General features: G+C 39.7%; 1 protein-coding gene across 3 annotated transcripts in view; it reads left to right on the top strand.

Annotated features, from left to right (window-relative positions):
* The window catches only part of LOC104017578 (E3 ubiquitin-protein ligase KCMF1), a 53,701-nt gene extending 29,538 nt beyond the window's left edge, over window positions 1-24,163 (top strand). For all 3 annotated transcript variants that reach the window (XM_087741231.1, XM_087741232.1, XM_087741230.1), the window contains 5 exons: window positions 7,325-7,464; window positions 14,491-14,592; window positions 18,643-18,817; window positions 21,499-21,781; window positions 23,529-24,163. In XM_087741231.1, coding sequence (XP_087597357.1) covers window positions 7,325-7,464; window positions 14,491-14,592; window positions 18,643-18,817; window positions 21,499-21,781; window positions 23,529-23,790 — 962 coding nt within the window. In that variant the 3' untranslated portion in view covers window positions 23,791-24,163. The remainder of the gene's footprint in view (window positions 1-7,324; window positions 7,465-14,490; window positions 14,593-18,642; window positions 18,818-21,498; window positions 21,782-23,528) is intronic.
* Window positions 24,164-25,986: the final 1,823 nt, after the last annotated feature.

Below are 25,986 nucleotides of genomic sequence, written 5' to 3'. Positions count from 1 at the left end.
GCAACAGCTGCTGTTTTGGCATTGCTTAGTAAATCCTCTCTCATCCTCATTAGTATCTCTGCTTGTTCATGGCTTCCGCATGTGATTCTTATTGTTAAGGAGCAGCAAGGCCAGAACTGCTCCACAAGGAATAACAAACCAGGAGCTGAGGGTGACTACCGCACAGGTGGGGGCAGTGTCCTCGCTGACAAGGGTGTGCAGGGCAGGTTGGTAACAGCAGCAGGTCCTGTGGACAGTCCCAGACAAAGCAAGTATAACAACTCAGCTGTGGGGTCCCTGCAGGAGACCCATTTATGGCAGGAGGAGCGCTGGGTGCAGCTGCAGCATAGTTCATGGCCAGACCTTAGATGTAGCCCATGGGCAGAGGGTATGTGTGGAGGTCTGCTTTGAGGTTGGTCGAGGCAGCTGAGGCCTGTTGTTCAGCCCAATGCCCTGATGCCTGCTGGGGAAACAAAACACCCAACTGTTGCTGGACAAATAACTGAATACCTGCTGTGTAATCACTGTCAGCCCCAGCAGCATGTCTCTCACACTGTAGCAGTTAGCCCAGTGCTATCTGGCTGTGAGGTTGAATACTGAGATTGGCAGCTGATGAAACTGCACGAAGGAAAAATGGAGGATGTGCTGTTTCTTCCTGCTAGACACAGCTGTACTGGAAATTTGCTGAAAGATAGAAATAGTGATGCTCTGGCTGGAAGGAATGAGCAGCTGTTTCCAGATTCAACTGAGCTGGCATTTTACTGTAGCAAACATGGCTCTTCCACTGCCTTTGTAGTGAAAGGGGAGGACCTCCAAGTGAGGTCAATGGAGATCCCACCCATTGAGAGTAGATCCCTCCAGTCTGTTAAGCAGGACAACATTGATGATTAACAAAATATTAGAGTCTAGATGAGTACTACAGCTGTATCACTGTGCGTCTTTGTTTCATAGGATCAGTCATAAGATAATTCTGGTTGGAAGGGATCTCTGGAGGTCTCTGGTCCAACCTTCTGCTCCAAGCTGTGAGGTCAGACCACGTTAGTCAGGGCTTTGCCCACTTGTGTCTTGAAAACCTCCAGGAATGGAGATGGCACAGGGGCTGTTTGGGTATCCTGTTCTGCTGCCTGTCTACAGGGGGGAAAATGTTTTTCCTTATATCCTCTTGTCCTCCTGTACTGCACTGTGAAGAGCCTGGCTACATCTTGATCCTATCTGTAGGTATGGGGGCAGCTGTTAGGTGATGCAAAGCTGTCTGCTCCAGGCTGAACCAGTGCTGGCCCTGCAGCCTCTCCTCAGAGGGTGAGTGCTCCAGCCCTGCCATCTTAATGGCCTTCTGCTGAACTCACTTGGATTTGTCTCCCCTGTACTAGGAGGCCCCAAATGAGATGCAGTGCCTGGATGAGGCTGACGGGTGCTGTGCTGAGGGGATCACCCCTACTTGTACTCCTCTAGGCACATGGCTGGCCCCTCGCTGCCCACCCCTGCACCCAGCACCGTCTCCTCAGAGCTGCTCCCTGGCCCTGCCAGCATTGCTGCCCAGGTCTGCCTGCCTGTGGCAGGACTGGGCTGAATTTCCTAAGATTCCTGTTGACCCATTCCTTTATGCAAAAGTTTATAAATAGAGGGTAGGTAAGTGTTATGTCTTTAAGCTTATAGCAGAGTAACTAGCTGGTTTTGGAATGTTTTTTGTTCAGAAAATCTGCAGCAAAGCGCAGCTACCAGAAGTTTTAAGGGTAATACTGTTTTGAATGGTATGACGGCTTGATTAGTAATACAGGAATATATATACTTTGTTAAATGTGGTGTGTTGCCACTGTTTAGTTTCTTCAAACATTGAAAAAAAATTAAATCAAATGCACATCATATTGTATGATGCCAACATTTTTATATATATATGTATATATGAAATTGAAATTGTTACTCATATGAAGAAAAGTGAAACTAAAATTCCCAAGTGCTATGTACCCTTGTAAAGCAATATTTCTTAACAGAAAGCAAGGACAAGCTGTTACAACATGTAGTCCTGAATCATCTCTTTGAAAGACTGATTTTTATCTAAGGAATCCTACTGTACTTCTATGTCATTACTAACCTCCTGCCAAGTTTAAGAACGTTTTAGTTAGATTTAAATGTTAAATACAAGCAGTCTGTAGCTATAGATGGATAATAAAGCAAAACTGCTCATATTTTTGGTTGAGTTTTCACGTTAATTTTTTTCGCCAAGAAAAGCTATAATGTCTAAACACTGTTAAGCTTGAAATCTAACTTCATAAACTATTCTTGAGTCCTCTTTAGACAGTATTCTGATCCTTTTACTCCTTTGTATTGTTTCTCTAATTGATGAGCAGTGTGTGTAATGAATCTTCTCCTAGAGCAATGTGATTTAGTCTGGTTTTCTTTTTTACTAAGGAACTCTGTCTTCCTAGCTGCTTTGAAAAGAGAGCTTTAGAGGTCCAGAGGAGTTTGAAGAGTTATGGACTCCTGCTTTTGTGTAGGAAGGTATTTGGAAAGAACCAAAATACATTATCTGAAACATTTCTTTGTGGCCAGAAGGGATAATTCTTTGGTCATGGGCCAGTTGCATCATAACAGTAATACAACTGTAAATGAAAACAGTAATACAATTGTAGGTTGCCTTGCTTCTTCAGCCATGGAGGCATGGCCTTTTCACTTTTTCTCCATGCTACCTCTAATTGTTAGGGTGTTCCTTAGCAAATGAGCCTTTGATAGTCAGTCACATGACTGTGTTCATAATTTTTAGGATTTTTGATGTACTTGTAAAAATGAAACACACGGAGAAATATCCATTCAGTAACTTCAGTGCTAAAGTTAGACACAAAGATTTATGATATCACTTAAACCTCTTTTGTTTTTTAATTTATGTTCTAGTTTAAAAGAAAACTTATCTGGTGACCTGTATTTCAGCTTAGAGAAGGGACAGATTTTGATTGTAAGAGGTGGAGAGAGATTAAAGTTGAGGAGGAGAAAAGAAGGGAGGTATAAACTTTCAAAGGAAAAATACTTGGATTTGCTGGTGACTGATTTCACTTCTGACAGGTGCACTTTTTAATTTTTTTCCAGATGAAGGCATATTCATTTGGCATGTGCATGTATGTTTGCTGCGTATTATGAGAAAGATGTGGAAGGAGTTATGAGTGGGAGAACACACAGGAGTATAATCAGGAGACTGGAAAGAACTCAGATTATTATTTTCTTAATTAATAAATGGCTTGTTTCATATTCTCTAAAAGCAAAGACCAGAAACACAGGATTTGACAGTACTTGCCAAACCTCTCCCCTTTCTGAGAGAACAGTGTGTCCTGCTGGAATTCTTGACATTTGGACTGAGCTAACAACATACCCAAAGAAAAGATACTTTTACCTGCATGCTAGTCTATTTACCACTCTCTTCAGATTGGTTGTGGCCCTGTGCCCTTTGCTCAGCTGCAAAGTTGGAGTTGGTACTTCTGCCTTACTTGAAAATACTTACATTCATGAAATAATGAGGTTTATAGGTAGAGGTTTTCACACTACCCAGTAATTTTGAGGGATTTTTTTTTCTTTTTAGGTATTAGATGCAGATGTTACTTTTATATGCAGATCATCTAAAGAATAAGTTGATTTGCCCCTTTTTTCATTAGCTTGCCCCTTCAAGTTATTTTCATCTTGTTTTATCCAGATCAGTATATAAGATGCCAGGACTTGGAAAAGTCCCAGAAATGAGTCTGCTCAGCTAGAAAGAGTCCTCAAAGGAAAATTTAACTTGGTATTCTTACATGTATGTGTGTATGTTTGCAACAAGGGAGAATTTCAGTTTTCTGATTAGTAAATAGGTATTTAATCATCATGAGGATGATACCAAAACTTGAGGGAAATCAGAGGATCAACTAAACAAACTGTCATTAGCTTTTCATGTGTTTGTGACTGGCATTTTTGCTGTTCCTGCAGGTAGGCAGAATTTTTTTTGCAGAAGTTCTTGTTGAATTATTAAGTTTCAGAGAACAATATAGTGTTTGCATGTGCTGTTTGGGCAGATTAAATGCAATTAGATTTAGAATTCTTCTTAACTATTCAGTTCCAAAGTTTGGCCATCTTACTTTTTTTCCCAGAATCTTTACTTAAGTTCTAACTCTGTTATATCTTTATGTCATTGAAAAAGTGAGAACTGAAGTTTACATTTCCTCTGTGTAATGACACTGTAGAAGTAAGGATGCTTTTAAAGCATTTTAAAAATGCTTTTTAAAGAATGCTTTTATACTGTAACAACTTCTGTAATGAGCTGCTTTCATTAGAATTTTTCTTCATATAATTGCAAGGAGGATTCTTTTCTCCATCTTCATTGAAGCATTTTGCATTTATCTGTTCTAGACTGCCATAATTTTGAATCCTTTGCCTTACAGATACATTTTTCTGAAAAAAGATCTGTTCGGGAGTCTGTATGGCTGATCCATTCAGAGACTGTTTTAGTGACTGCTTAGAACTTTGTCCCACATAAACCTTGTTTGTGCTTTCCTCATTTGAAACCATGACATATGTAAGCTCTTTGTATTTGAGTATGTTGAGGCATATTGGTAATTTTTTTTACCCCCACTCAGGTTTTTGACTACATCAGAATGGGAGTCTGAATTTCTCCAAAGTCTTGGAGAAACTTTCAGAGGAGTAGTTAGTGAAATATGTACTGAAGTGGCACTGGTTAGGAGCTCCAAAATCTTGAAGTTCTGTGAATTATGTAGATCTTCTGTGTGTTGTATCTGAAACAGTCTCCATAACACCTCAGACTTGGAGCAGGTTAATTTTCATATAAGTCTTTATTGCATATCATGTAAATAAGATGAGAATGGCAGACTTGGAAACAAGACTGGTCACCATCTGAAAAACGTGTGCTGTAATTTTAGAGAAGTTATTCAAGTCAAAAGATAGTTGTGCATGTAAGTAAATCTAATTGGTTCATCTTGCAGGATGATGTTGCTTAACACGTGTACATAGGGGTTGTCAGGTCTAATCCTGCCTCAGACCCAGTTTTTCTGGTCATCTGCCAGAGTAATTGTAGTACCAATCTACTCATACAGAATAAACACAAGCTTACTGTGAGTAATGGATAAGAACTACAGATAGTTTAAAAGCTTTGTGGGGGAATTTGCTGCTGTTCCTGGTTTTGTGCATTTGGAACACACTCTAAAGCTGATTAATACTTAGCTTATAAACCAAACAAGCAGATTTAAGAGTCTGTAAGAAGCTTTCTTCCAATCTGGTAGTATTGTCGTCTTCAGTTGAATATAGTATATTTAGGTGTTGGCCAGTGACCTCTCCTGCAAATGTGGGGAAGTAGACCTCCTTCTTCATTATCTTCACTGGCTCTTCCCATGGATTTATAGGGGATCAGGTAAGAAGAGATGTTTTGAATTAAGACATACCACATGTCTTGTTCTTAGGATGCCAGTTGAATGCCTGACAACCTGTCAAGGAAATGCCCATCGTTTGTGTGTTGGGTGACTCAGATGCATTTAGAACTGAGTCCTGATATATGTTGTGCAAGGACCTTTGGGATTTCCTTCTAATAATGATTCCAGGCATCTGTTTGTGCCGGTACTATACTAAACCACTTTCAGGTTGGGGGGGTGGAGGTGCTAGTCTTTTGGACATGTCTTCCAACTTACATTCATGCTGACTTTCAGTCTGTATAATTCTCTGTTTCAATCGTATCTGATATGCAGTTCCATTCTCAAATGAAAAGTTACTTCTGTGCCTTATTGTATAAAATATCTAATGGAACCTCAAATGCTGCTTAAGACTTAATTGTCTGGGAACTTTTTACTTTGGATAGTTGGACATAATGTTTTCCTCATGTATGTGAATAAATAAATGTAGATTCAAGATGGTACTCCAACTTAGTGTGATAGTTAATTTGATGAACCAGTTAAAATGCTCAGTGTGTCAGGTAGTGTTTCTTCTTTGGCAAGGCTGTCTGTCTACTTGGGCATTTCATACCATGCCTGTTAAAGGGGTATCTTTCTCTCATTCTCAAGCATTTAAATTCTCTGGGAGCAGTTTCCAAATACGGAGAATGGGACTTACTGAACATAATCTTTGTTCTGCAGTGTATTCAGTCTGATTCTGTATCTTTAACTCTGCATATTAGTGTGTTACTAAGAAGTTAATTTCCTGTATTGGTCTTGGAGTGTTGGCCCTCAAAGCCTAGTTATGTGTAAAATACTATTTGTTAATATAGTGGATTATAGGTATGTACATTTTTAGCTTAAGCATCATCTTTTGTAAGGCTGCAGAAACAAAAATGTTGTTCTGTTCTTCCTAGTCATGTCCTAAAGAGAGGTCAGTAGCAGATGTCATAAACCTTAGGAAGCTGCAACTTAAGCTGTCAGAAGGACATATTCCTAGCACATTAGGTAGATACTGCCTTGTGGTGCAGAACAGGAGTTCTAGTATCTATTCAGACTTGTCCAATTTTTAATTCATAGCAGAATATTCATAATTCTATAAAAACATTTTTCAGTTACTTATCAGTGAGTCCTAGAAAAAATGTCAGTGAAAAAATTCTACAGTACTTGCTGGAGAAATTCAGTCTTTTTATCTTGATGTGAATGTGAAGTTTATTCATGTTTCCTGTAGAATACATAATACCTGCAGAGGAGAGAGAAAAGCCTTCTTTTCTTGCATGGTTTGGTAAATTTTCATGTTAAGTTTGGGGAACTTCTGTGTTAGCAACATAAAAGTGCCTGCTTTTCATCAGTAGTGCAAAAGCACTGAAGTTCAACACACCTGAAAGTTTCAACCAGTGTGTAACAGATAATCAGATTCCTTTTTCACTATTAATCTTTTATATTATATATTTTGAGATATTTCTATTGTGAAGCAGTGGTTCAGCTATGGCATAAATATTGACATGGTATCACTGAGGATTTCTAAATTTTAATCTGAATTTTTGAGGTACTGTTGAGAGTTCAGCTTTTGATAACTCATCTTATGATTGAAAAATTCTGTATGTGACCCTGTACATGGGGATAAGAAGGGTGGCAGAAAAACAAAGGTTTGGCAGTATCGGCAGCAGCATCATAGGAGTCTGCTCCTACTGAATATTAGAAAACTATGTTATGTTTGCTAATGAAAATGAAAGGTAGTCTGTCTGTTTTTTGTCATCAGTAATTGAATGCTTCTTGAATATCAGCCTATGGCCTTTATACAAGATGAAGATAGCAGTTTCAATAAAGTAACAGATTAATTTGGCAGTGATTACATTGAAGTACATTTATAAACAGAGGTTTACATGAACAAAATAAATGGTGCTACTGCTTTGAAGTAACCTCCATTTAAACACTTTCTGTTGCAGATTTGTACTATGGTGGAGAAGCTTTCTCTGTAGAGCAGCCACAGTCTTTTACTTGTCCTTATTGTGGGAAAATGGGTTATACAGAAACATCTCTTCAAGAACATGTTACTTCTGAGCATGCAGAAACATCAACAGAAGTGGTAAGAAGCTTCAGAATTGGCTTTCAGTTGTGGTAAAAATATATTAAAAGGAGTCTCTTTTCTGGGAAATTGGTATCCTCCTGTTCTTTTTCTTTTTTGAAGCATGAGCTCATTTAAATGCTTTGTAAGAAGACATATCTACATTTAATGGTGACATCAAAATTCTTCTGTGTTTCATGGGTTTTGTTTCTTTCTTCTTCTGTGGTTGCTGTTTGGTTGTCCTGATGTAAAGGCTGCCATGTTGAAGAGTTTATTATCCTGTAAGACAAAGTTTAGGATATTCTTACGGTTATTCTGTGTAGCTGAGTCTCCCTTTTCACAACCAGTACGTAATTGCCCTGGAAGCTCATAGCTGTGTCAGTCTTTTGTAACTGTAAGAGAGAAGAAAATACGCAGACAATTTGATGGGTTTTTCAGATAGCTTTTGTAATGGACCTGGTATATTTCTGCAGCAGAAGCTGTCATTCTTTTGAAACTATTGCTGTTAAAGCAGGGTTTTTTCCCCCATCCCTAACCATTAAGACACTTGATATGGTTAAAAACACACTTCTTAAACAAGTGTCAACAGAAATGCTTTAATCTGAGGTGTTAGCTTCTGCTATCCTGATTGTCTTTGGGAGCAGGAGAAACTAGGTTAGCAGAACGACATCCAGGGTGCTCTTGTCTGGTTAACAGTTTTTTCTAGGTTCCTAGAAAAATATGAATGCTTGAAGTGGATTACTCATCACTAATACATTGTGAAGAAATTACTTATAAATAGGTTCTGTATTCTAATCTTCTAGTTTCCTTAACTCCAAGGAATTCTATGGAAGAAAATGAACCTTTCCTCTCCAAGCCTATTAAGGATCTTGTGTGAAGGAATGATAGGGGAGGTGGTTTGTCCACCTTCGTGAGACTCAAAGGTGTTCTGATCTTTCTTAAAAACATATGAATGAAACGGTTTACTTCACAATCAGTTGCACTGTAGAATCATAATTTAACTTAGTGACACTCTGCAATTCTTATCTCCTTTTAGTTTTTCTTTAACTTTGCAACTTTCAAACATAGTGTCAACCATTGAAAGTTCCATGTTTGGATGACTTTCTTCGGTGGCTTAGTATTGCAATTCTGATTTGCACCACTTGATGTCAGTGATACACTCCTGACACAGAATGTGAAGATTCCAGGTTTTTAAGTTTGACACATCCTTGTTTGCAGCTGTGACTTCTAGAACTCGGCACATAAAGCCTAAATTTGCAATACTAGACACGTGCTGCTCCACTAATTGCTGAAAGAGTTATATGTGTAAATAAATAAATGATTCTTTCCTTTTTGTGAGTCAGTCTGCAACATTGTTATATCTTTGTTCCAAACAATGATAAAGGACAATATTTTAATCCTTGAATATGATTGTATATGCTTGTGCTATGTTTTGAATCTAGCTTTTGTGATAAATGTTTAGTGTGCATGCACATAAAACTACTTGGGTATTACTGTCTTACTGTAGATAGTGAAAGGCTACAACATTACTAAAGAGGAAAATATTATGGATTCTAAATGTTTGTGGTCTTAGGCTCTCAAGCAATTATTTCTGTTTAGATACTGAGCTTGTAGTCCTTGTAGTATGTGTCTGTCCAAAGAGGTGTTTTATTTTAGATATTTATTTTTAGATCTTTAAGGGAAGTTTACAGGTATGGAATGATTTTTATTTTACAGCCCAGGCCCCCTCTGCCCCCTGTCTTCCAAAGGATAAGTCAGAGACTCTTTGGTCCATTAAATTTTGCCATTTTTATGTTCAGAGTGGTGGATAAGAAGTTTAATTTCTGCTGATTTTTCTCAGGTATTTGGCATTGGTATGTACAATAATGTTAGCTACTTGTGGGCAGGAATCACACACTGACTAAGGTTGGAAGGGACCTCTGGTGGTCATCTTGTCCAACCCTCTGCTCAAGCAGGGCCACCTACAGCTGGCTGCCGAGGACCATGTCCAGACAGCTTTTTAATGTCTTTGAGGATAGAGACTCCCCAGCCTGTCTGGGCAACCTGTGCCAGTGTTGAGTCACCCTCATAGTGAAAAAATGTTTCCTGATGTTCATGAGGAACCTCCCGTGTTTGAATTTGTGCCCACTGCCTCTGGTCCTGTCAGTGGGCACCACTGAAAAGAGCCTGGCTCCATCCTCCTTTCACCCTCCCTTCAGGTATTTATGTACATTCATAAGATCCCTCCCTGAGCCTGTTCTTCTCCAGGCTGAACAGTCCCAGCTTTCTCAGCCTCTCCTCACAGGAGAGAGGCTCCAGTCCCATAATCATTTTTGTAGTCCTTTGCTGGACTGTCTCCAGTATGTGCATGTTTCTGTTGTATGTGGAATCTGGAACTGGGCACAGTACTCCAGGTGTGGCCTCACCAGTACCGGATAGAGGCAAAGAATCACCACCCGTGACCTGCTGGCAATGCTCTTCTAATGCAGCCCAGGACACCATTAGCTTTCTTTGCTGCAGGGGCACATTGCTGGCTTATGGTCCACCAGGACCCTTGGGTCCTTTTCTGCAAAGCTGCTTTCCAGCTGGGTGGCCTCCAGTGTGTGCTGGTGTCTGGCGTTGTTCCTCCCCAGGTGCAGAACTTTGCACATCCCCCTGTTGAGCTTCCTGAGGTTCCTGTTGGTCCATTTCTCCAGCCTGTTGAGATCTCTCTGAATGTCAGCATGGCTCTCTGGCATATCAGCCACTCTTCCCAGTTTTGTGTCATCAGCAACTTTCCCACTGATCACCACCCTCTGAGCCCAGCCATTAAGCCAGTTTTCACTTCACCTCACTGTCTGCTTACCCGGCCCGTGCATCAACAGCTTGTTTATGAGGATCCTATGGGAGACAGTGTCAAAGGCCTACTGAAGTCCAGGTAGTCAATATCCACTGCTCTCCAGTCATCTACCAGGCCAGTCACTTCATGATAGTTTATCAAGTTGGTCAAGCATGACTTCCTCTCCGTGAAGCTGTGTTGATTACTCTTGATGGTTTTCTTGTCTTTTAATATGCCTGGTAATGCTGTCCAGGATTAGCTGCTCTGTCACCTTCCCAGCGATGAAGGTGAGCTGACCAGCCTGTAGTTTCACAGGTCCTCCTTCTTATCCTTCTTTAAGATAGGAGTGACATTTGCTTTATTTCAGTCCTCAGGCACCTCTCCCAGTTGCCATGATTGATCAAGGATTATTGAGAGCAGCCTCGCAATGGCATCTACCAGCTCCTTCAGCACTTGTGGGTGCATCCTGTCACAGCCCATGGACTTAAGTATACCCAGTCCACTTAAGTATTCTCTAATGTAATCCTCTTCCACCAGGGGAATGTTTTCCTTGCTCTAGACTTTCCCCCGGTCTCTGGGGCCTGAAATTTCTGAAGGCCAGTCTTGCTAGTAAGGACTGAGGCAAAGCAGGCATTCAGTACTTCAACCTCTTCTCTGTCCTGTGTAACCAGGTCCCCATCTTTTGAGCAACGGGCCCATATCTTCCCTAGTCATCTTTTTGTTGCCTGTGTACTTCTAGAAGCCCTTGTTGCCTTTGGCATTGCTCATCAGATTCAATTCCATTTGGGCTTTAGCATTCCTTACTTGGTCCTAGGATGCTTGGATAATGTTTCTGTATTCCTCCAAGGTTACCCTATGAGGGTGACCTCTGTATGCTTCTCATTTGTGTTTGAGTTTGGCCAGGAGCATCTTGTTCATCCATCTAAGCCTCCTGGCATTTTTGCCTGACTTCTATTCATTGGGATGGAGCGCTCTTGAGCTTGGACGAGATGATGAATATTAACAAGCTTTCTTGGGGCCCCTCTACCCTCCAAAGCCTTATCCTACAAGACTCCTCCAAGCAGCTATTTTAAGAGGCCAAAATCTGCTCTTCTGAAGTCCAGGGTTGTGAGCTTGTTCTTCATCTTCCTCCCTGCCTCAGGATCCTGAACTCTACCATCTCAAGGTCACTGCAACCAAGGCTGTCTTTGACTTTCACATCCTGTATGAGCCCCTCCTTGTTGGTGAGTATGAAGTCCAGCAGAGCACCTCTCCTCATTGGCTTCTCTGTCACTTGGAGGAGGAAGTTATCATTAGTGCACTCCAGTAACCTGCTGGATTGCTCTCATGTTATGTTGTCCCTCCAGGAGATAACGAGGTGGTTGAAGTCCCCCAGGAGGACCAGGGCCTGCAAGTGTGAGGCAGCTCCTATATGTCTGTAGAGGTCCTGATCCATTTGTTCTTCCTGGTCAGGTGGCCTGTAGTAGATACGCACCTTTGTCTAGTGATGACACCATGTCACCTTGGCCTGTCCTCTCTTTAATCCCAACCCGTAAGCTCTCCATCACCTCTTCTTCCATCCCCAGGCAAAGCTTCACGCCCCCCAGCTGCTCTCTCACATAAAGGGCAAGCCCTGCTTCCTCTCCTTTCTGAAGAGCCCATATCCCTCCATTGCAGCACTCCAGTCATGGGAGCCATCCCACCATGTCTCTGTGATGCCAAGAAGATCATAGCCCTGCAACTGCATGCAGATCTCTAACTCGTGGTCATTCCCCATGCTGTATGTATTTGTATACAGGCAATTTGGAGAGGCACCCCAGCATGTTGAAGTCCTGGAGAGGAACTCCAGGAGGAGAGTTTGATGATATTTTCTCAAAGGTGATTGTTTTAATTCTGGGTACTTTAACTGAAAACTTCACTGGTGTCTGTGGGCATAGTCATAAGTTTTGTGATTGATTAAGTCTCTAAGGTTACACACTAAAAAGAATAAATCGTATGATTTTGGTGAGTGCTAAAACCTCAGTAATTACCGGTGTTTCTTCACCAGCAAATATCCAAGGGTAATGGTAGGTGTTATAAGGCAAGTGCAGAAGAATCTGGCTGTCAGTATGATGATTGTTACTGTTGGTGTTGGGTTTCAGGTCGGTCGACTGTTCCAAATAAAATGCAGCATTCAACTAGAAGTCTGCTGGCATTGTAAATAAAATTTTGGGAAAGTTCATCAAATGTAATCTTTGCATCTTATTTCAGAACAGAGACACAGATTTTCTACTATTACATTGCACTGCAGCAACTTTCTCATGTTTAGCAAGGCAGTAACTAGGCTCCTTGTACATGAACTGTGAGAATTAGATTGTTGACACGTTGCTGATAAAATTGAGGAGTGCTTTTCTTGCAGTAATGAAATAAACAATTTGAGACAGTCTGAATGTTTCCTGTTTGATTTTTGAAGGTTACAGTGTCTCTTGTTGAGGTTACAGAAATACTGCCACTTAAAGTGGTTACCTTGTATGTAAACAGGCAGGTAGTGGTAATACAAGCCTGTTTTCCATTCATCTGCACCATTTGTTCATGTGTCTTCTATTAACAATGATTTTTAGCTGTGCCACACTTAATCAGTGATGCTGCAGTCTTTGTTGTGATTTTGCCAGAGCTTATGCTTAACTAAATTTTTGTTTGTGTGTAATAATGCTTCAGTAACGTTTTCCAGTCAAGAGAGTTCTTGGAAGTTTAGTCTGTGTTTAGAATTAGGGTTAGAATACTTAGATTCCCTCCTTCTCATTGTTCCTTATAGCCTTTTCTTAGCTCACGTTTTTCTGAGGACGGTGTCTCTTCTTTTCAGGCAAATATGTGCAGTTCATAATGCCTTTGTCCTGTTAGCAAAAGAACTTTCTTTTGTTTTGCTGTTTTCAGAAGTGTGTTGTCCTTTTCATGTTGGGGTTCTGATTCCTCAGAGTAGCTTAAATGAAAAAAGATTGCTTTGAAGCTGTTCTGTCCTGTTGGTATGAAACGTGTTCTTGAAGGTTAAGCAGCTTATAAGTTTATGGATGTTAGAACCATCTGTCCAACATATATCCATTCCTGTGTCCTACAGGGTAGCTGTATGATAAGTTGGCATAGTTGAGTATTTATTATGTTACGCTGTAATAAGATGTCTTTGCTCTGTAGTGTGTCCGCTTGTAAGGCTTCTGTAGTGGTGAAAAATCTGGTTAGAGGAGTTCTGTGAAGAGAAATGCTGAACACTGAAAATAAAGGGGAAGAGGTTGTAGCAAAAAGCTTTTAAAATGCCTGATTTTCTGTTCAGAGCTGACTGCTAGAATTAGTGGCATTAAAGGGGTAGCAGCTGCTGTCAAAAGCAGCTGAGATTTTACAGTGTTCTCAATGCCCATGGTCTTTTGAGATCTACTGTCAATAACTTGAGTACATGCATGAAGAGCACTGGGAACCTGGGCTTTATGTTGCAGGCAGAGTTGCTCCATAAAGACAAAACTATTTGACTGTGGGGAACAGAGATAAATTCATAAACAGTAGTTGCATTTAACTGTCAAAGTGCTGTTAATTTGAGCACTTAACATTTGGGGGAAGAATTTTGTGGAATGGATTTTTTTTTTTGTCTGCCATCTGTAAAACTTTAAAATCAGTCTGCAAAACTACTGTAAAGAAAAATGGAAGGTGCTTTTCAAGCTGTTTGTGGAGTCATTCAAAAAGCTAGTCATAGTTATGGCACTTGTAGTGGCACTGTTTGTCTACTTAGTTAATGTGTGTTTTGGTTTATAAAAAAACAAACAAAAAAACCCAAAAAAAGCAACAAACCAAAGATGTCAGTGCCTTCTCCCAAAATAGTGTTGTGTAGGGATATGGAGATCAGCACTTCTCTCCCAGACCTGTAGTTATACACTGCCAGGATGGGTGATCTCAGTTTGATACTTCAACATGTGTGGTTTCATTCTGATTCCTCTGCTGGGATGAGTGTCAAGCAGGCAAAGAGTAATCCTGTGTAATCAGAGTCTACTGTCTGTGGCAGAATTGGCATACAAAGACTAGTTTTCATAGGATTTTGAAAATCATAAAGTAAAAGATGTCTAAATTTATGTCTGCACTTGAATACGTTTTCTGGAGGTTTTGAATATGTTGCTATCCAGGTGTTTGTGAATACCTAGAATGTGATTTTATAGCATCAGAATTAATGTCTAATGATTGACTCAATGATATGAGTTCTATTTTGTGTAAAACTTCTAAAGTTGGGTTTTTTTCTTGCTTTGTCATTTCAGATTTGTCCAATATGTGCAGCGTTACCTGGAGGGGATCCAAATCATGTCACAGATGACTTTGCAGCTCATCTTACACTGGAACACAGAGCTCCCAGAGATTTAATATCCTTTCCAAGTTGATGCAAAGAGACTAGACTGTTTCATCTTGTAGCCATGATGACTTGTTTTGATTTTTGTAGTCAAAGGGTCATACCTCTGGTTTTCCTGGAACTTAAGTTGCTAAAGATCTGTATGTCAAAAATAAGAAGGTTCATTTGCTAGTTTAAAGAAGTGTAGATACCAGATTGTGAACAGACTGTAGGTATACTTGACAGTGCTTTTTGCTCTAACAGCAAAAACATTTAAAGAACTCTGAAACCAAGACGTTTTTGTGCATGCACTGTGGTGTATCCTGCCTGATCATTAGTCCTGATGGTGCTTTATGTATCCAGATTCAATAGTGTGCTCTAAGGATTTGTGACATGAAGGTGATGATCTGAGGATGATTCGGGCTTAGCTGGTTTTGACAAACGATTTAAACTTGGTTAACTACTTTTAACCCCATGTTTTAATAACAATTTCATAGTGTTACTGACATTTTGTAATATAACTCGGAAAACTTTCAGATTTCCTGGGAAATAGGATGTTGTCTTTCAGTTACCTTAGCAGCAGGTTATGCAGATTTATCTACACTTGATGCCTGAAGAGCTGGAACTATTGGGGATTTTTATCCTTGTTCTAGGAATATTTTTTTTTAACTTTTTCCCCCCTACGATTAACTGATGAAATGTATTTTGCTTTGGGCTTTTTATTTAATGACATGCAGGCTATGTAGCCTACCTACAATAAGTAATCTTTCTGAACTATTCCTTTGTGTCTCGTTTAAACAAACAGACAAAAAGACTACATTATTACTGTGATAGTGGCTTTTTTGTGTAAAGATTTTTTTAAAAAGGAAAAAAAAAGTAAGCCCTAGCAACTGGAGTAAAAAAAAAAATCAAAGCCCTAGCAACTGGAGTTTGTTACGGTAACACAAGGGAGGCAGCATCTAAGGAGATGGCTCCATTTCAGTTGTGATTGTGTTTGATTGCATTTGTGTGTGTTAGTTACCATGGTTTAGGGTCAGGACAGACTAAATGCACACGTTAATTACTACACAATAATTGGATCAGTGTAAAGGAGTTTGGGTGTTTATTGGCTCTGTGAAGGAGTAACTAATAATGCGAAGAACCCTACAAAGTTAGATAAAAGCAGTTATCTCTACTTCACCTTTCCCTGTGGACATGAGCAGGGCTCTCAGCAGTTGGGAGGAGCCGGGTGCTGAGTGCGGTGGCTCTGGCCATGTGAGCTTGGTCCCAGGTGTCCAGGGAGATCCTCCATGGTCAGGTGTCCCCCAAGGCAGAGTCATGCCATCCTCCTTTTCTGGTGGAGGTGGGATGAGATTGATGAGGGGAGAGCATCTTCCAGACCATTGGATCTTTCCTGGCCTTTAGATGGCTCTGAAATGTTGCTTGATGACTGGTGTAGTGAGTCACTGAGCAATTTTCCTTTTATCAGTTCAGTTCTGCTCTTTCTACCAATTGTCAGTTTTTCATATCACCTGCCTAATATGCTTTTTCTAACAAAATTTACATCCCTAATAACTACATAGCAATGTACCAAAGGTCAAACTGTGGGCCTTGAACATGGGGTTAACTGCTCTGTAGGCCAGGAAGTTTAAATTTTCCCAGTTACAGAGTGAAATTAATTTTGTACTGAAATGAACGAGATTTGATAGAGTTCTTTTTTGATAGAGTTCTTTTTCTCCCCCTCCAGTATCAGAAACTCCACCAGATGACTTTTAATTTGGGAATGTTTGAGGTAGAAAAAAATCAGTCTTTTCAAATACAGAGTAAGGCTTCAATGTCAGTCACCCCAAAATGGATCTTTCTTGGATATATTTTGGGAATACGCTGTCCATGATTCAGCATTAAAGACAATGCATGTAGTATTTTCTGCTTGTACACTATTGCTTCAGTGATCAGTGTTGTCAAGTCTCCAAAACTTGCAAGTGTATCCTGAAGTGAGTATTCCACATTGGGCTTTACATCATGTCTAGCAATGGGCAGGTCTAACATAGGAAAAAAGGAAAGAGGAGGTGCCCCTTTTCATGCAGGGTCTGGCAGCATAGGAAAGAATAACTGTCAAAGTCAGGGAACTGTTAGAAAGCTGCTCTTTGATGCTGTTATATTGCTGTTTTAAACATACTTATGTGAAGTTAAAGCTGTACAGAACAACTCTCTGTGCTCTGTAACAATCTTCATGTACAAAAAGGAGTTAGAGAGAAGGCTCTTCACTTGCACTTTTTCTAGAGTGAAGATTTCTGTTTACAGTTTGAGGTAAGCTTTTATTGTTGGGTTTGCTAGAGTCCTGACGAGTGGCCTCATCTTCCAAGTATTCATTGGACATGTGTGGTTTGTTTTGATTTTTGTGGTTTTTTTTCTTAAGTTGTCCCAGAAGGCTATGTGTTTCTTGTTATAAGCCTTGTGCAGCCACTGCAAGGTATGTCCTTTATTCTTACAGTCTGGGGACAACTCTTTAAAGCCTGGTTTCTTTCTTTAGCAGGAAAACATTTGAAAATGTATTAAATACAGCTTAGCAGCATCAATCATACAAATAGTTCTTGCATGGCTATTCAGATCTGTTTGTTACAAGTTAAGGTTTATAAAGGTTTTTCTTACTCTAGCATAGCTGCTAAGACTTGGGTGCCCACTTAGCTAGTATTTAAAGAATGATGTTTGTCTCAAAACACTTCAGAAGCTGCAGTTAAGAAAGTTACCCCACAGTCCTGTGTTGGCTTGAAAAATCCCCAGACACTGGCCTTTTCTACCAGGTCTAGTTATGAAGAACTTGCCAAACGGCATGGGGGCAGTAGTGCATCTAATACAATATCTCGTCTCCAGCAGCATCCAGTTTTAGCGCACTCAGAAGTGCAAGGCACTCTGTGCTAGGCAAAGTGTGTTTTGTGCCAGGGGATATTTTTCTCTTACACACTAGATGTTAAGTGTTTTACACTGCAGCATAACTAACAGGTTTGAAAGAGGCAAACATTCTATAAAATCTTTTTGTAATAGCCAGAAGTTCTTTCTTGCCATGAGAAGTCTAGTCTTTTCTTTCAGTCTTAAGTTCTTGACCTCCATGACATCCTGAGGTTCTGCACCATAACTGTGTTTTATGAAAAGCGCATTGGACACTACTCTTACCCAGTAATGGGTACCATACCAGTGGTAAGCAGACTATTATAAAAATGAAGAACATGGGAAATAGGAGGATCTTAAGCTATAAGTCTAGTAACAGTAAAATAAAATATTCAAGCCTATGCTATTTCGTTTTGCCCTAGTGAATTATACTAGTGATTTTTAAAATAAAAGGAAGCCTTATCTGGACTGTCTTGGAGGAATGAATGTTAACAACTTTCTGACAAAAATAATCTTTAAATAATTTGTTGATTGTCTCAATTTATATGAGAAAACATAAAAGGTATGACTTGAAATATAAGCATCTGATATGGAGAAGTGGGGGAAAATGAAAGACATCATTGTCGTAACTGGAATTAGTGGCATTTCTTTGGCTAAAAGAGGAAAGGTGAAACAAAGGGGTGTGATGGAAGTGCTGAATACTCTGGAAACCTACGATTTCTTAAGGACTGAAGTGATGAAATTTCTTGCATAAAAGCATAAAGTACAAAAGTCAAAAGGAATACAGTAATTATAATGTACTTTTGATAGGAATGGTGACAAACTTTTTTTATTATTTTTTTCAATACTTAAGAATTGGGGAGAGAATAAAATCCCTATGTCTGTAATAAGCTTGGCTGAACATGTATTTGTCAGAGGTTTCAGACTACTGAGTAGAAAACTTTGATCTAAAAAAGCTAAGAGATTAATCCTGATGTTTCTTAGACATCATAAAAAGCTAGAGAAATGCAGGGAGTTTGGTGTACACAGCACTGGATATCTTGAGTTCAGATCAGTAGGTTTGACTTGCACCATAGCTACAGTGTACCTTAGCTTCAGATGTTGAATCATTATTTTATGAATGAAGAACAGTGCACCTGAGTATTTCACCCATCAAATGTCCTTGTCATTTAATACTCAATGCCAAACAGTTCTGTTTTCTTAACTTCTTGGTTACGATGAATCCAGTGGTGTTCGGCATGTACGTAGAATGTTCCACCCAGGCCGGGGTTTGGGAGGCCCCCGTGCACGTAGATCAAACATGCACTTTACTACCAGTTCCCCTGGTGGGCTTTCATCTTCTCAAAGTTCGTATTCTCCAAGCAATAGAGAAGCCATGGATCCTATAGCTGGTAAGAGGTGTAACCACGAATTTTACCCCAATGTCCTTCTTACACAGAGGAAGTAAAATTCAAGATGATGATAGTTGCCCTGCTTTCCATTGTTATGAAGCTGCATGTATAGATATGATCCACAGCGCAAGTGTGATTGATGGCTGCTTGCAGGTGAGCAGTGTGCTTGGCTGGGTTGTTGCAGGGCTGTGGAGGTGCTGAAGCTGAAACCACTGCCTGTAGCTTGTGCTTTTAATTCTAGACAGTGTAAGGCTTATTCCCAAATGTAATCTATGCACAGGTGTTGTATATTTTTACAAGTGATTGTGTCCAACTTCTATCACCTGCTTTAGTACATCTCATTTTAATTTGCCATGTGGATAAAGGTGTTTATGGAGGAGAGTATCTATCTCAATGAAGATGAAATTAGCTGAATTTGAGTATTAAAGGACATTTAAAATATGTTCAGCTTGCATTCAGGCTGCTGTTTGAATGCCAGACTTGCTAATATCACAGATTTTATTTATTTTTAGGTGTACTTGTAAATTCCTACATAAATGTACTGCTGCAAGTATTTGAAGTGTATTTTGGTCAAGTTTTTCTAAACTGTGAAGGGGGAAGAGTGTCTCATTTTCAACACCAGAAAATAATGAAGATGTGTCTTTAGGATTCCCAGGAATAACTTGTTTGGCATATGTTTAGCTTTGATGTGAAAATAACTTTTTTTACAGGAAAGGAAAAATAAATAATTCAAACAATTCTGGAAACAAATTTAACTTTCCCTAAGGGGAAACATAAATGTTTTTATGCAGTAGTCTTTGACCATGCCAGCGTAAGTGTTAGGGAAACCTCAGAACTTCTGCCATAATCCACCTTTGCTTCAGATGCCGAGAAGGCATAATGCTTAAACTGGAGCTTCCTACCGTCATGTTGTGACTTCTTCAGAGGGAGGTAGCCAGCCAGCTTAATGAGGCGCTGCCCCTGAGAGGGGAGCTGTGGCTCCACTGCCTGCCTTAATCATGGTCCACTTGCCTGCCTTCTACTGGCTCCAGTGCTCTGCTGGCCTGCTGTGACCTGATTTAACTCATTTTATTAGCTGGGAAGAAGTATCCCATCAAGAGAAGAAAGTAAGTTAATTGAGGTCACAGGAGGGTCTGAAAAGGACTAGAGTTTGTTCAAGGAGGGAGGATGTTTGTGAAGCCTCTAGTGCAAGACCTCATCTTTCTCTTACAAGGGCAGCTAGTTCAGCTCAGTTAAATGTGGAGCAGCTGCTAAGGTTTGTTTTCAGCCTCACAAGGCCTTCCCACTTAACAGCATTAAATGTGGGATAAAATGGCATTCTTCTGAATCTTTTCTTTTTTGGTGGAAGCTATGTTTTTGCATTTAGAGTTCAGTTGCACACTGAGCTGGGTGTCCTTCTTATATCAAGACTGTCTCAAGCTCACATCTGCTTCCAAAGTATTGTTGCACTATACTATAAGCTTTAACTTATGCTTTAATGTACAGTGAGAATAAATACATCTAAATATTGTCTGGAAGGTTGACACATCTTCCCTTTTGCTGGACTAATAAATAGGAAAGTCCACAGAATTTTTCTGTTTAAAATAAATGAAGTTTATAGTATGTTACTTTTTTTACATTTTCTTTCCTCCTTGTGGCGTTTTCTAGTAATTACAATGGAATTAAAAGGTTTAATCTTGATATTGCTGTCAGTGCTGGTAAAAATGACTTGACTGTCCTGAGTTCCTGACATGGAAAACAACTGCATTTTGCTTTATTCCCTCAGAGAAAGCCTCATTTAGGATTATATTTTGTTAATGCAATGGAAGGAAAATTGTCATGGCCTATATAGTAACTTTGTAATGTAGAGGTGAGGGGCAGGAACAATATTGTCTCCTACTTCCTCTGTCCTTCTATCAATTACAGCGAGCAGGTGATACAAGAAGTACCTTCTACACAGCGTGTAGAAGAGATTCTGCAGTAATGCACTGAGTAGTAATTTGCTGTGAATATTTATTTCAAAAAATTCGTTGTAGATGAAACTTGCTATAAGCATTCCATCCCTCTGAATCGGAAGACTTAAGGACAGACGTTTTTTTTTTAAATTACTAGGCTTTCTCCATACCTCTGGTAGAAATAAAAATTCATACAGCAGAAGTGCTTGACCACTTCAGTTTTGATGTGAGGCAATACTTTAACATGTTTTCTTAACTAAATATTTCGCATTAAATGTTTGAAGCAATGGTATGCTATTTCTGTCTTTGCTGTGGCACAGCTTCCTTCTGGGATACTGGGATGGTGAAGCCTGTGTTTTGAGGGAACATTCGTTGAGAGGAAAACTAAATTACCAACCAAAGGCAAAATGATGCAGTTTCTTAGTCAGTTGCTATTTTGACTTGAAGTTTCAGAGAACATCATTTGCCAGGCGTTCCTGTAAATTGGCTTTCCTGTTATTTTGAAGGCATTAAACTTTGACTTCTTGTTTGGAATAAATCTGCATAAATCTGCAATCTTCCTTACCCTTTGAGACATTGTATGCTAGGACTTTTTTCAGGAGGTTCATGGGCTCTTTAGCATCGTTTGTTCTTTTACTTTATTGAGTGAAAAAAGGAACTGATGCACTGGAATTCAGGCTGTATTTATCCTATTGTGTAATGATCATTTAAGATCTTTCATCATAGAAACTTTCTCTTCTCTGGCAGAGCTTTTATCTCAGCTATCAGGTGTGAGGCGTTCTGCAGGAGGACAGCTCAACTCTTCTGGCCCTTCTGCTTCTCAGTTACAGCAGCTGCAGATGCAACTGCAGTTGGAACGACAACATGCGCAGGCTGCAAGACAACAACTGGAGACTGCACGTAATGCAACTAGACGCACCAACACGATCAATGTCAACACCACTATGACACAATCTACAACAACAACCAACACATCTAACACAGAAAACAGTCAGCAGACTATCCAGAATTCCCAGTTTCTTCTTACAAGGTAACTTGTTCTATGTATTTACTTGTATTTTTACCTTTTACCGTTTCTGTTTGCCTTAGTCCTGAGAGAGCTCAATGGAACTTAAGTGTTAGGAGTTAAGCATATGCCCTAGTAAAGCAGTTTCTGATCAAATATATCCCAGAGTTAACAGGCTCATTAATCATATATATTCACGGTAGACAGCAACAGTGGTCACAGAATGTGTAATACATAAAAATTGCTTCATCCACATTTCTAGCATAGAAGTAAAACCATTAATATCTAAGAATAGCAGTTCATGGCTGGCCCAAAGGGAATTATTCTGCTTTTGGAAAGCCAACTCCAGGAGCTGACTGCAGAAATATCCTGTGGTGGCGTAGTGTTTGCAAAAAGGAGAGGCAATCTCACAAGTGCGCTGTACTTTTTTTGATGCACCTAGGAACATGTTTGAAGGATTAGACTTGAGTAGGGATTTCTGCAAACCTTGAAATGAGGCTGATTTTGAGTTCTGGCAGAGTAAGTTACTTATGACTCCAGGTAGGGGACTTCTGCCAGATCCTTCGTCAGATCTGTAGCCAACATACTGTGCTTTTGTTTGCATTTGTAATGTCTTTTCAAACCTACTGTCTGTCTGCTCCTAAGCAATGGGTGAGCATTAGTTGCTGCATCTCAACTTCAAGAGGACAAAAGGAATATTTCTTAACTAAATTGTGCTTGTTTCCCCTATTGCTTCCAACAAAACAAATGCATTTCCAGTGATACAAGCATACAGACTTGAGCTGTAATGGAGAGTGAAAGAGTCAGGAGATAGTATTGTTCAATAGGAAATTAATCTTTAGTAAAAGCTGAAGGTTGAATACAGGTTTATATATAAATTATTTTAGGGACTGGATAACAGAGCAAATAAAGGATGTCATTAATTAATAAAATACTTATCTGGTTTAGAAATTATACTTAGATCCCAGGGTCGTTCTAAAGAGCAGTCACCCACTATGTCATTCCAGTTCTTCTTAGATGGTTGGCTATTGACCTGAAATAAGTTCTCCACATCTCCCCTGCTGTGCACCCCCCGCCCCGTACATACTCTTGTTTGTCCATTTGGTATTGTGAAAGTGTGTGGGCATTTTAACAGGTCCTGTGTCAAGAAACCTGGATTTGAGTCAATCTGATTTCTATCTAAGTGCAAAATAATACCATGTGACATATTTCAATCAGAAACTCACTATTATGTGAGAAACTTAATCAAAGTACCTGCAAGTGTCATAGATTGCCACTTTCAGAGTTGGAGCGAGCAGTTTCCTTGCCTACCAGGGCATGCACTGTAACCCAGGAGAAGTGGTGGAATGAACATTCTGTTGTGCTGTGGGAATCCCTAGGCGTTACACATGCAGTCATGTATTTTGTGGCATATGTGAACGTAGAAGTTGACCTAGAAGAAAAATGGGCATGTAATGAGTGTCTAGGAAATCATAACAGCCCTCCCTAACAGACTCTTGAATAGCAGGAAGCCTCACAAATAGTGTTTTTTTTATTTTCCTCTAGCTTTAGGCTCCACTTTGCTGTTATAGCAACAGCAAAAGGGTGGCTTGCTAAATGCATGCCTGTTGTGTGGAGGTGTCGGAGGTTGCCTGAGCTGTACGTGTCGAAGGGAAGTGGGACTATCCTGAAGGAGAGGTTTTTCGAGTGCCCTTTGGTGCCTGTCAGTAGTGTCATCGGTGAAGTGGGCTTTCACCAACTGCCTGTCTTCTCTTCCCTTGCTGCTGTACAGGTTGAATGATCCGAAGATGTCGGAAGCAGAGCGTCAGTCAATGGAAAGCGAACGGGCAGACTGCAGCCTGTTTGTTCAGGAGCTTCTACTGTCCACTTTGATGCGGGAAGAAAGTTCCTCCTCAGATGAGGATGAGCGGGGGGAGATTGCAGATTTTGGTGCTATGGGCTGTGTAGATATTATGCCTCTAGATGTTGCTTTAGAAAACCTAAATTTAAAAGAGAGTAATAAAGGAAACGAGCCTCCTCCACCTCCTCTTTGATGACATCCCACTTTGCAGACAATGTCCTCTGTGCTGTATTTGCCAATGAAAGTGGACAACAACTATCTTGGGTTTGTTTTGGTGATTGTAATTTCAGGTCTGTCACTCTTGTTACATTGTGTACATTCAAAAGAAAGAGAGAAAAGATATATATGATAATCATTTCCACTTAACTAATTTTTACTTCTAGCAGGTAAATGTAGGTTGCAGTGCAGAGCAAAAAGCTCTGTGGCCTGTACCTTGACATGCAAAAGGCTCTCCTAATACTCCACATTCAAACTGAAGAGGAAAAAAAATGAAAAATCTCTAATGAAGCTGCTGTGTGTATTTATGAATATTAATGAATAAAAACTGCTTGGATGGTTTACCTTAACTACTGCATGATGTTTTTTGCAGCGTGCATGAGTTTTAGTGACCTTGTCATTTAAGAATTTAAATACAAGGAGTAAAACTATCAAACCCAAAGCTTTCCCATTATTCAAAGGTTACGTGACAAAAAGGTTAGTGCTAACTAGCAGTTTGTGGCCACAAAGTAGCTTTTGAATAACATGTGACAGAATGACATGTTTATGTGCTGTTCCTGCACAGGATGGAAACTCTGCAGTGGGATATATTGTCGTGACCAGGGCGTGGCATTCTGCTGTATGTGGCCATTATGTTTCCCTGTTAGCCATCACCTCAATGTGGAGTTGAACGTCATTTTATGCATCTGTAGGAGACACAACAGTAAGGCCACTGCTGGAAGCTACTGCAAGGGGCTTTTGTGTGCCCTAAAAATCAAATTATGTTCACTTTTGTTTAAAGCTTTTCGTTTTTGTGGTTGTTAAAATTTTTTAATTGTTAAATATGTTTTATTCAGGTGTAGACAATTCATATATTCACTGTGTTTAAAAAAAAAAGTTAACCTGGATCATGTTGTCTTAGTTTAAAAAGCCTTTCACAGTCTCAATCATATTTTGAGTTATTTATGTATTTGCTTCATAGTTTGCAGAGACCTGTCAGTATCAGGAGAGCTTGAGGATTTGGATTCCCAGATTGTTGGTATATTACAATTGAATTCTTAATGCTAACTTTAGCACCTTTTATTTATTGTTTCTTTTGGTTATTTTTGGTGGTATAAAAAAGTTGAAAAAGCCTTTTAGTTGAATTGTGCCACCTACATGCCTATACAGTTAGCCCTGCTGGTTTGGAAAAAAAGAGTATGGTGTTCTTGTGCATAGAAGTTTATAATAGCCCTGAGACAAGGACAGAAGGGCTATGTTTGGCTTTGGTTTTGGTTTTCTCTCTCCCCCCCTCCCCGCCCTTTTTTTGTGGGTTTTTTTGAATGTAAAGTTAGATTATAAAAACAAAAGTGCACACAGCTTCTGATGAAAACTTAAACTAGGCTTATATCATAATGGTGTCTTTCCAGATCTTTCTCACTTCACCCCCTCTCTCTTTCTCTGTATCCTTCCATCTCTGCAGCATTGCTAGCGTTTTAGAGTAAATTTACAGACTTGAACACCAGATGGTGTTCTCAGCAGAACTGTGACGTGTATGCTAATCCAAAATAACAGCAGCAAAAGAAGCAACTCCATAGACTGAAGTTTAAGTTCCATTCCTTTTTTTTTTTTTTTTCTTTTAAATCCTCAAATCCTGATTGTTTCCACATAGAGCAGTACTAGCTTTGTTTTCTTTTAGTCTGTGCAACAGAAAATGTTTCAAGGGAAACTTTACATGAGGCCTCTGGTTATCCTGAGAGTTAACCCCCAGTAGGGACTTTTTTATTGATTGTTGAGGATTTTCAAAAATTTTTCAAGCTGTAGTCTTTTCAAACACATCTTCTGCACATTACAATAAGACACACAGTTCAATAAAGCATTTTCAAGACTGTTGTTCAGTTGATTTTCTTTGGTTTTGATGTATTACCCAGATAGTTTCATTGCAGAAACTTCTGCAGCTGTGTTTAATTCCAACTGTATACAAAATCAGTTCAGGTAGAAATCCTGGGTGGTTTACATAAATGTGTTTTAAAACCATGTGCTTTGGCAGATGAAGAAGTGTGTATCCTAAACTCTTCACAGGTAGGTGAATTCAGGTTTCCATAGAACAAGATGCATTTAAAATAGGCTCTTCTCAGTGTGGTGTTATTTAGAACCGGTGTACAGCTGGTCTCCAGAGGACGCTTTCATTGTGTGACTTCCAAACTCCACTCCA

This window comes from Nipponia nippon, unplaced genomic scaffold, assembly GCF_047370975.1.
Source record: "Nipponia nippon isolate SJK-2023a ecotype South Korea unplaced genomic scaffold, ASM4737097v1 scaffold_8, whole genome shotgun sequence".
NCBI lineage: Eukaryota > Metazoa > Chordata > Aves > Pelecaniformes > Threskiornithidae > Nipponia > Nipponia nippon.
Note: the sequence above shows the minus strand (reverse complement) of the source record. Positions and strands in the feature narration are given on the sequence as shown.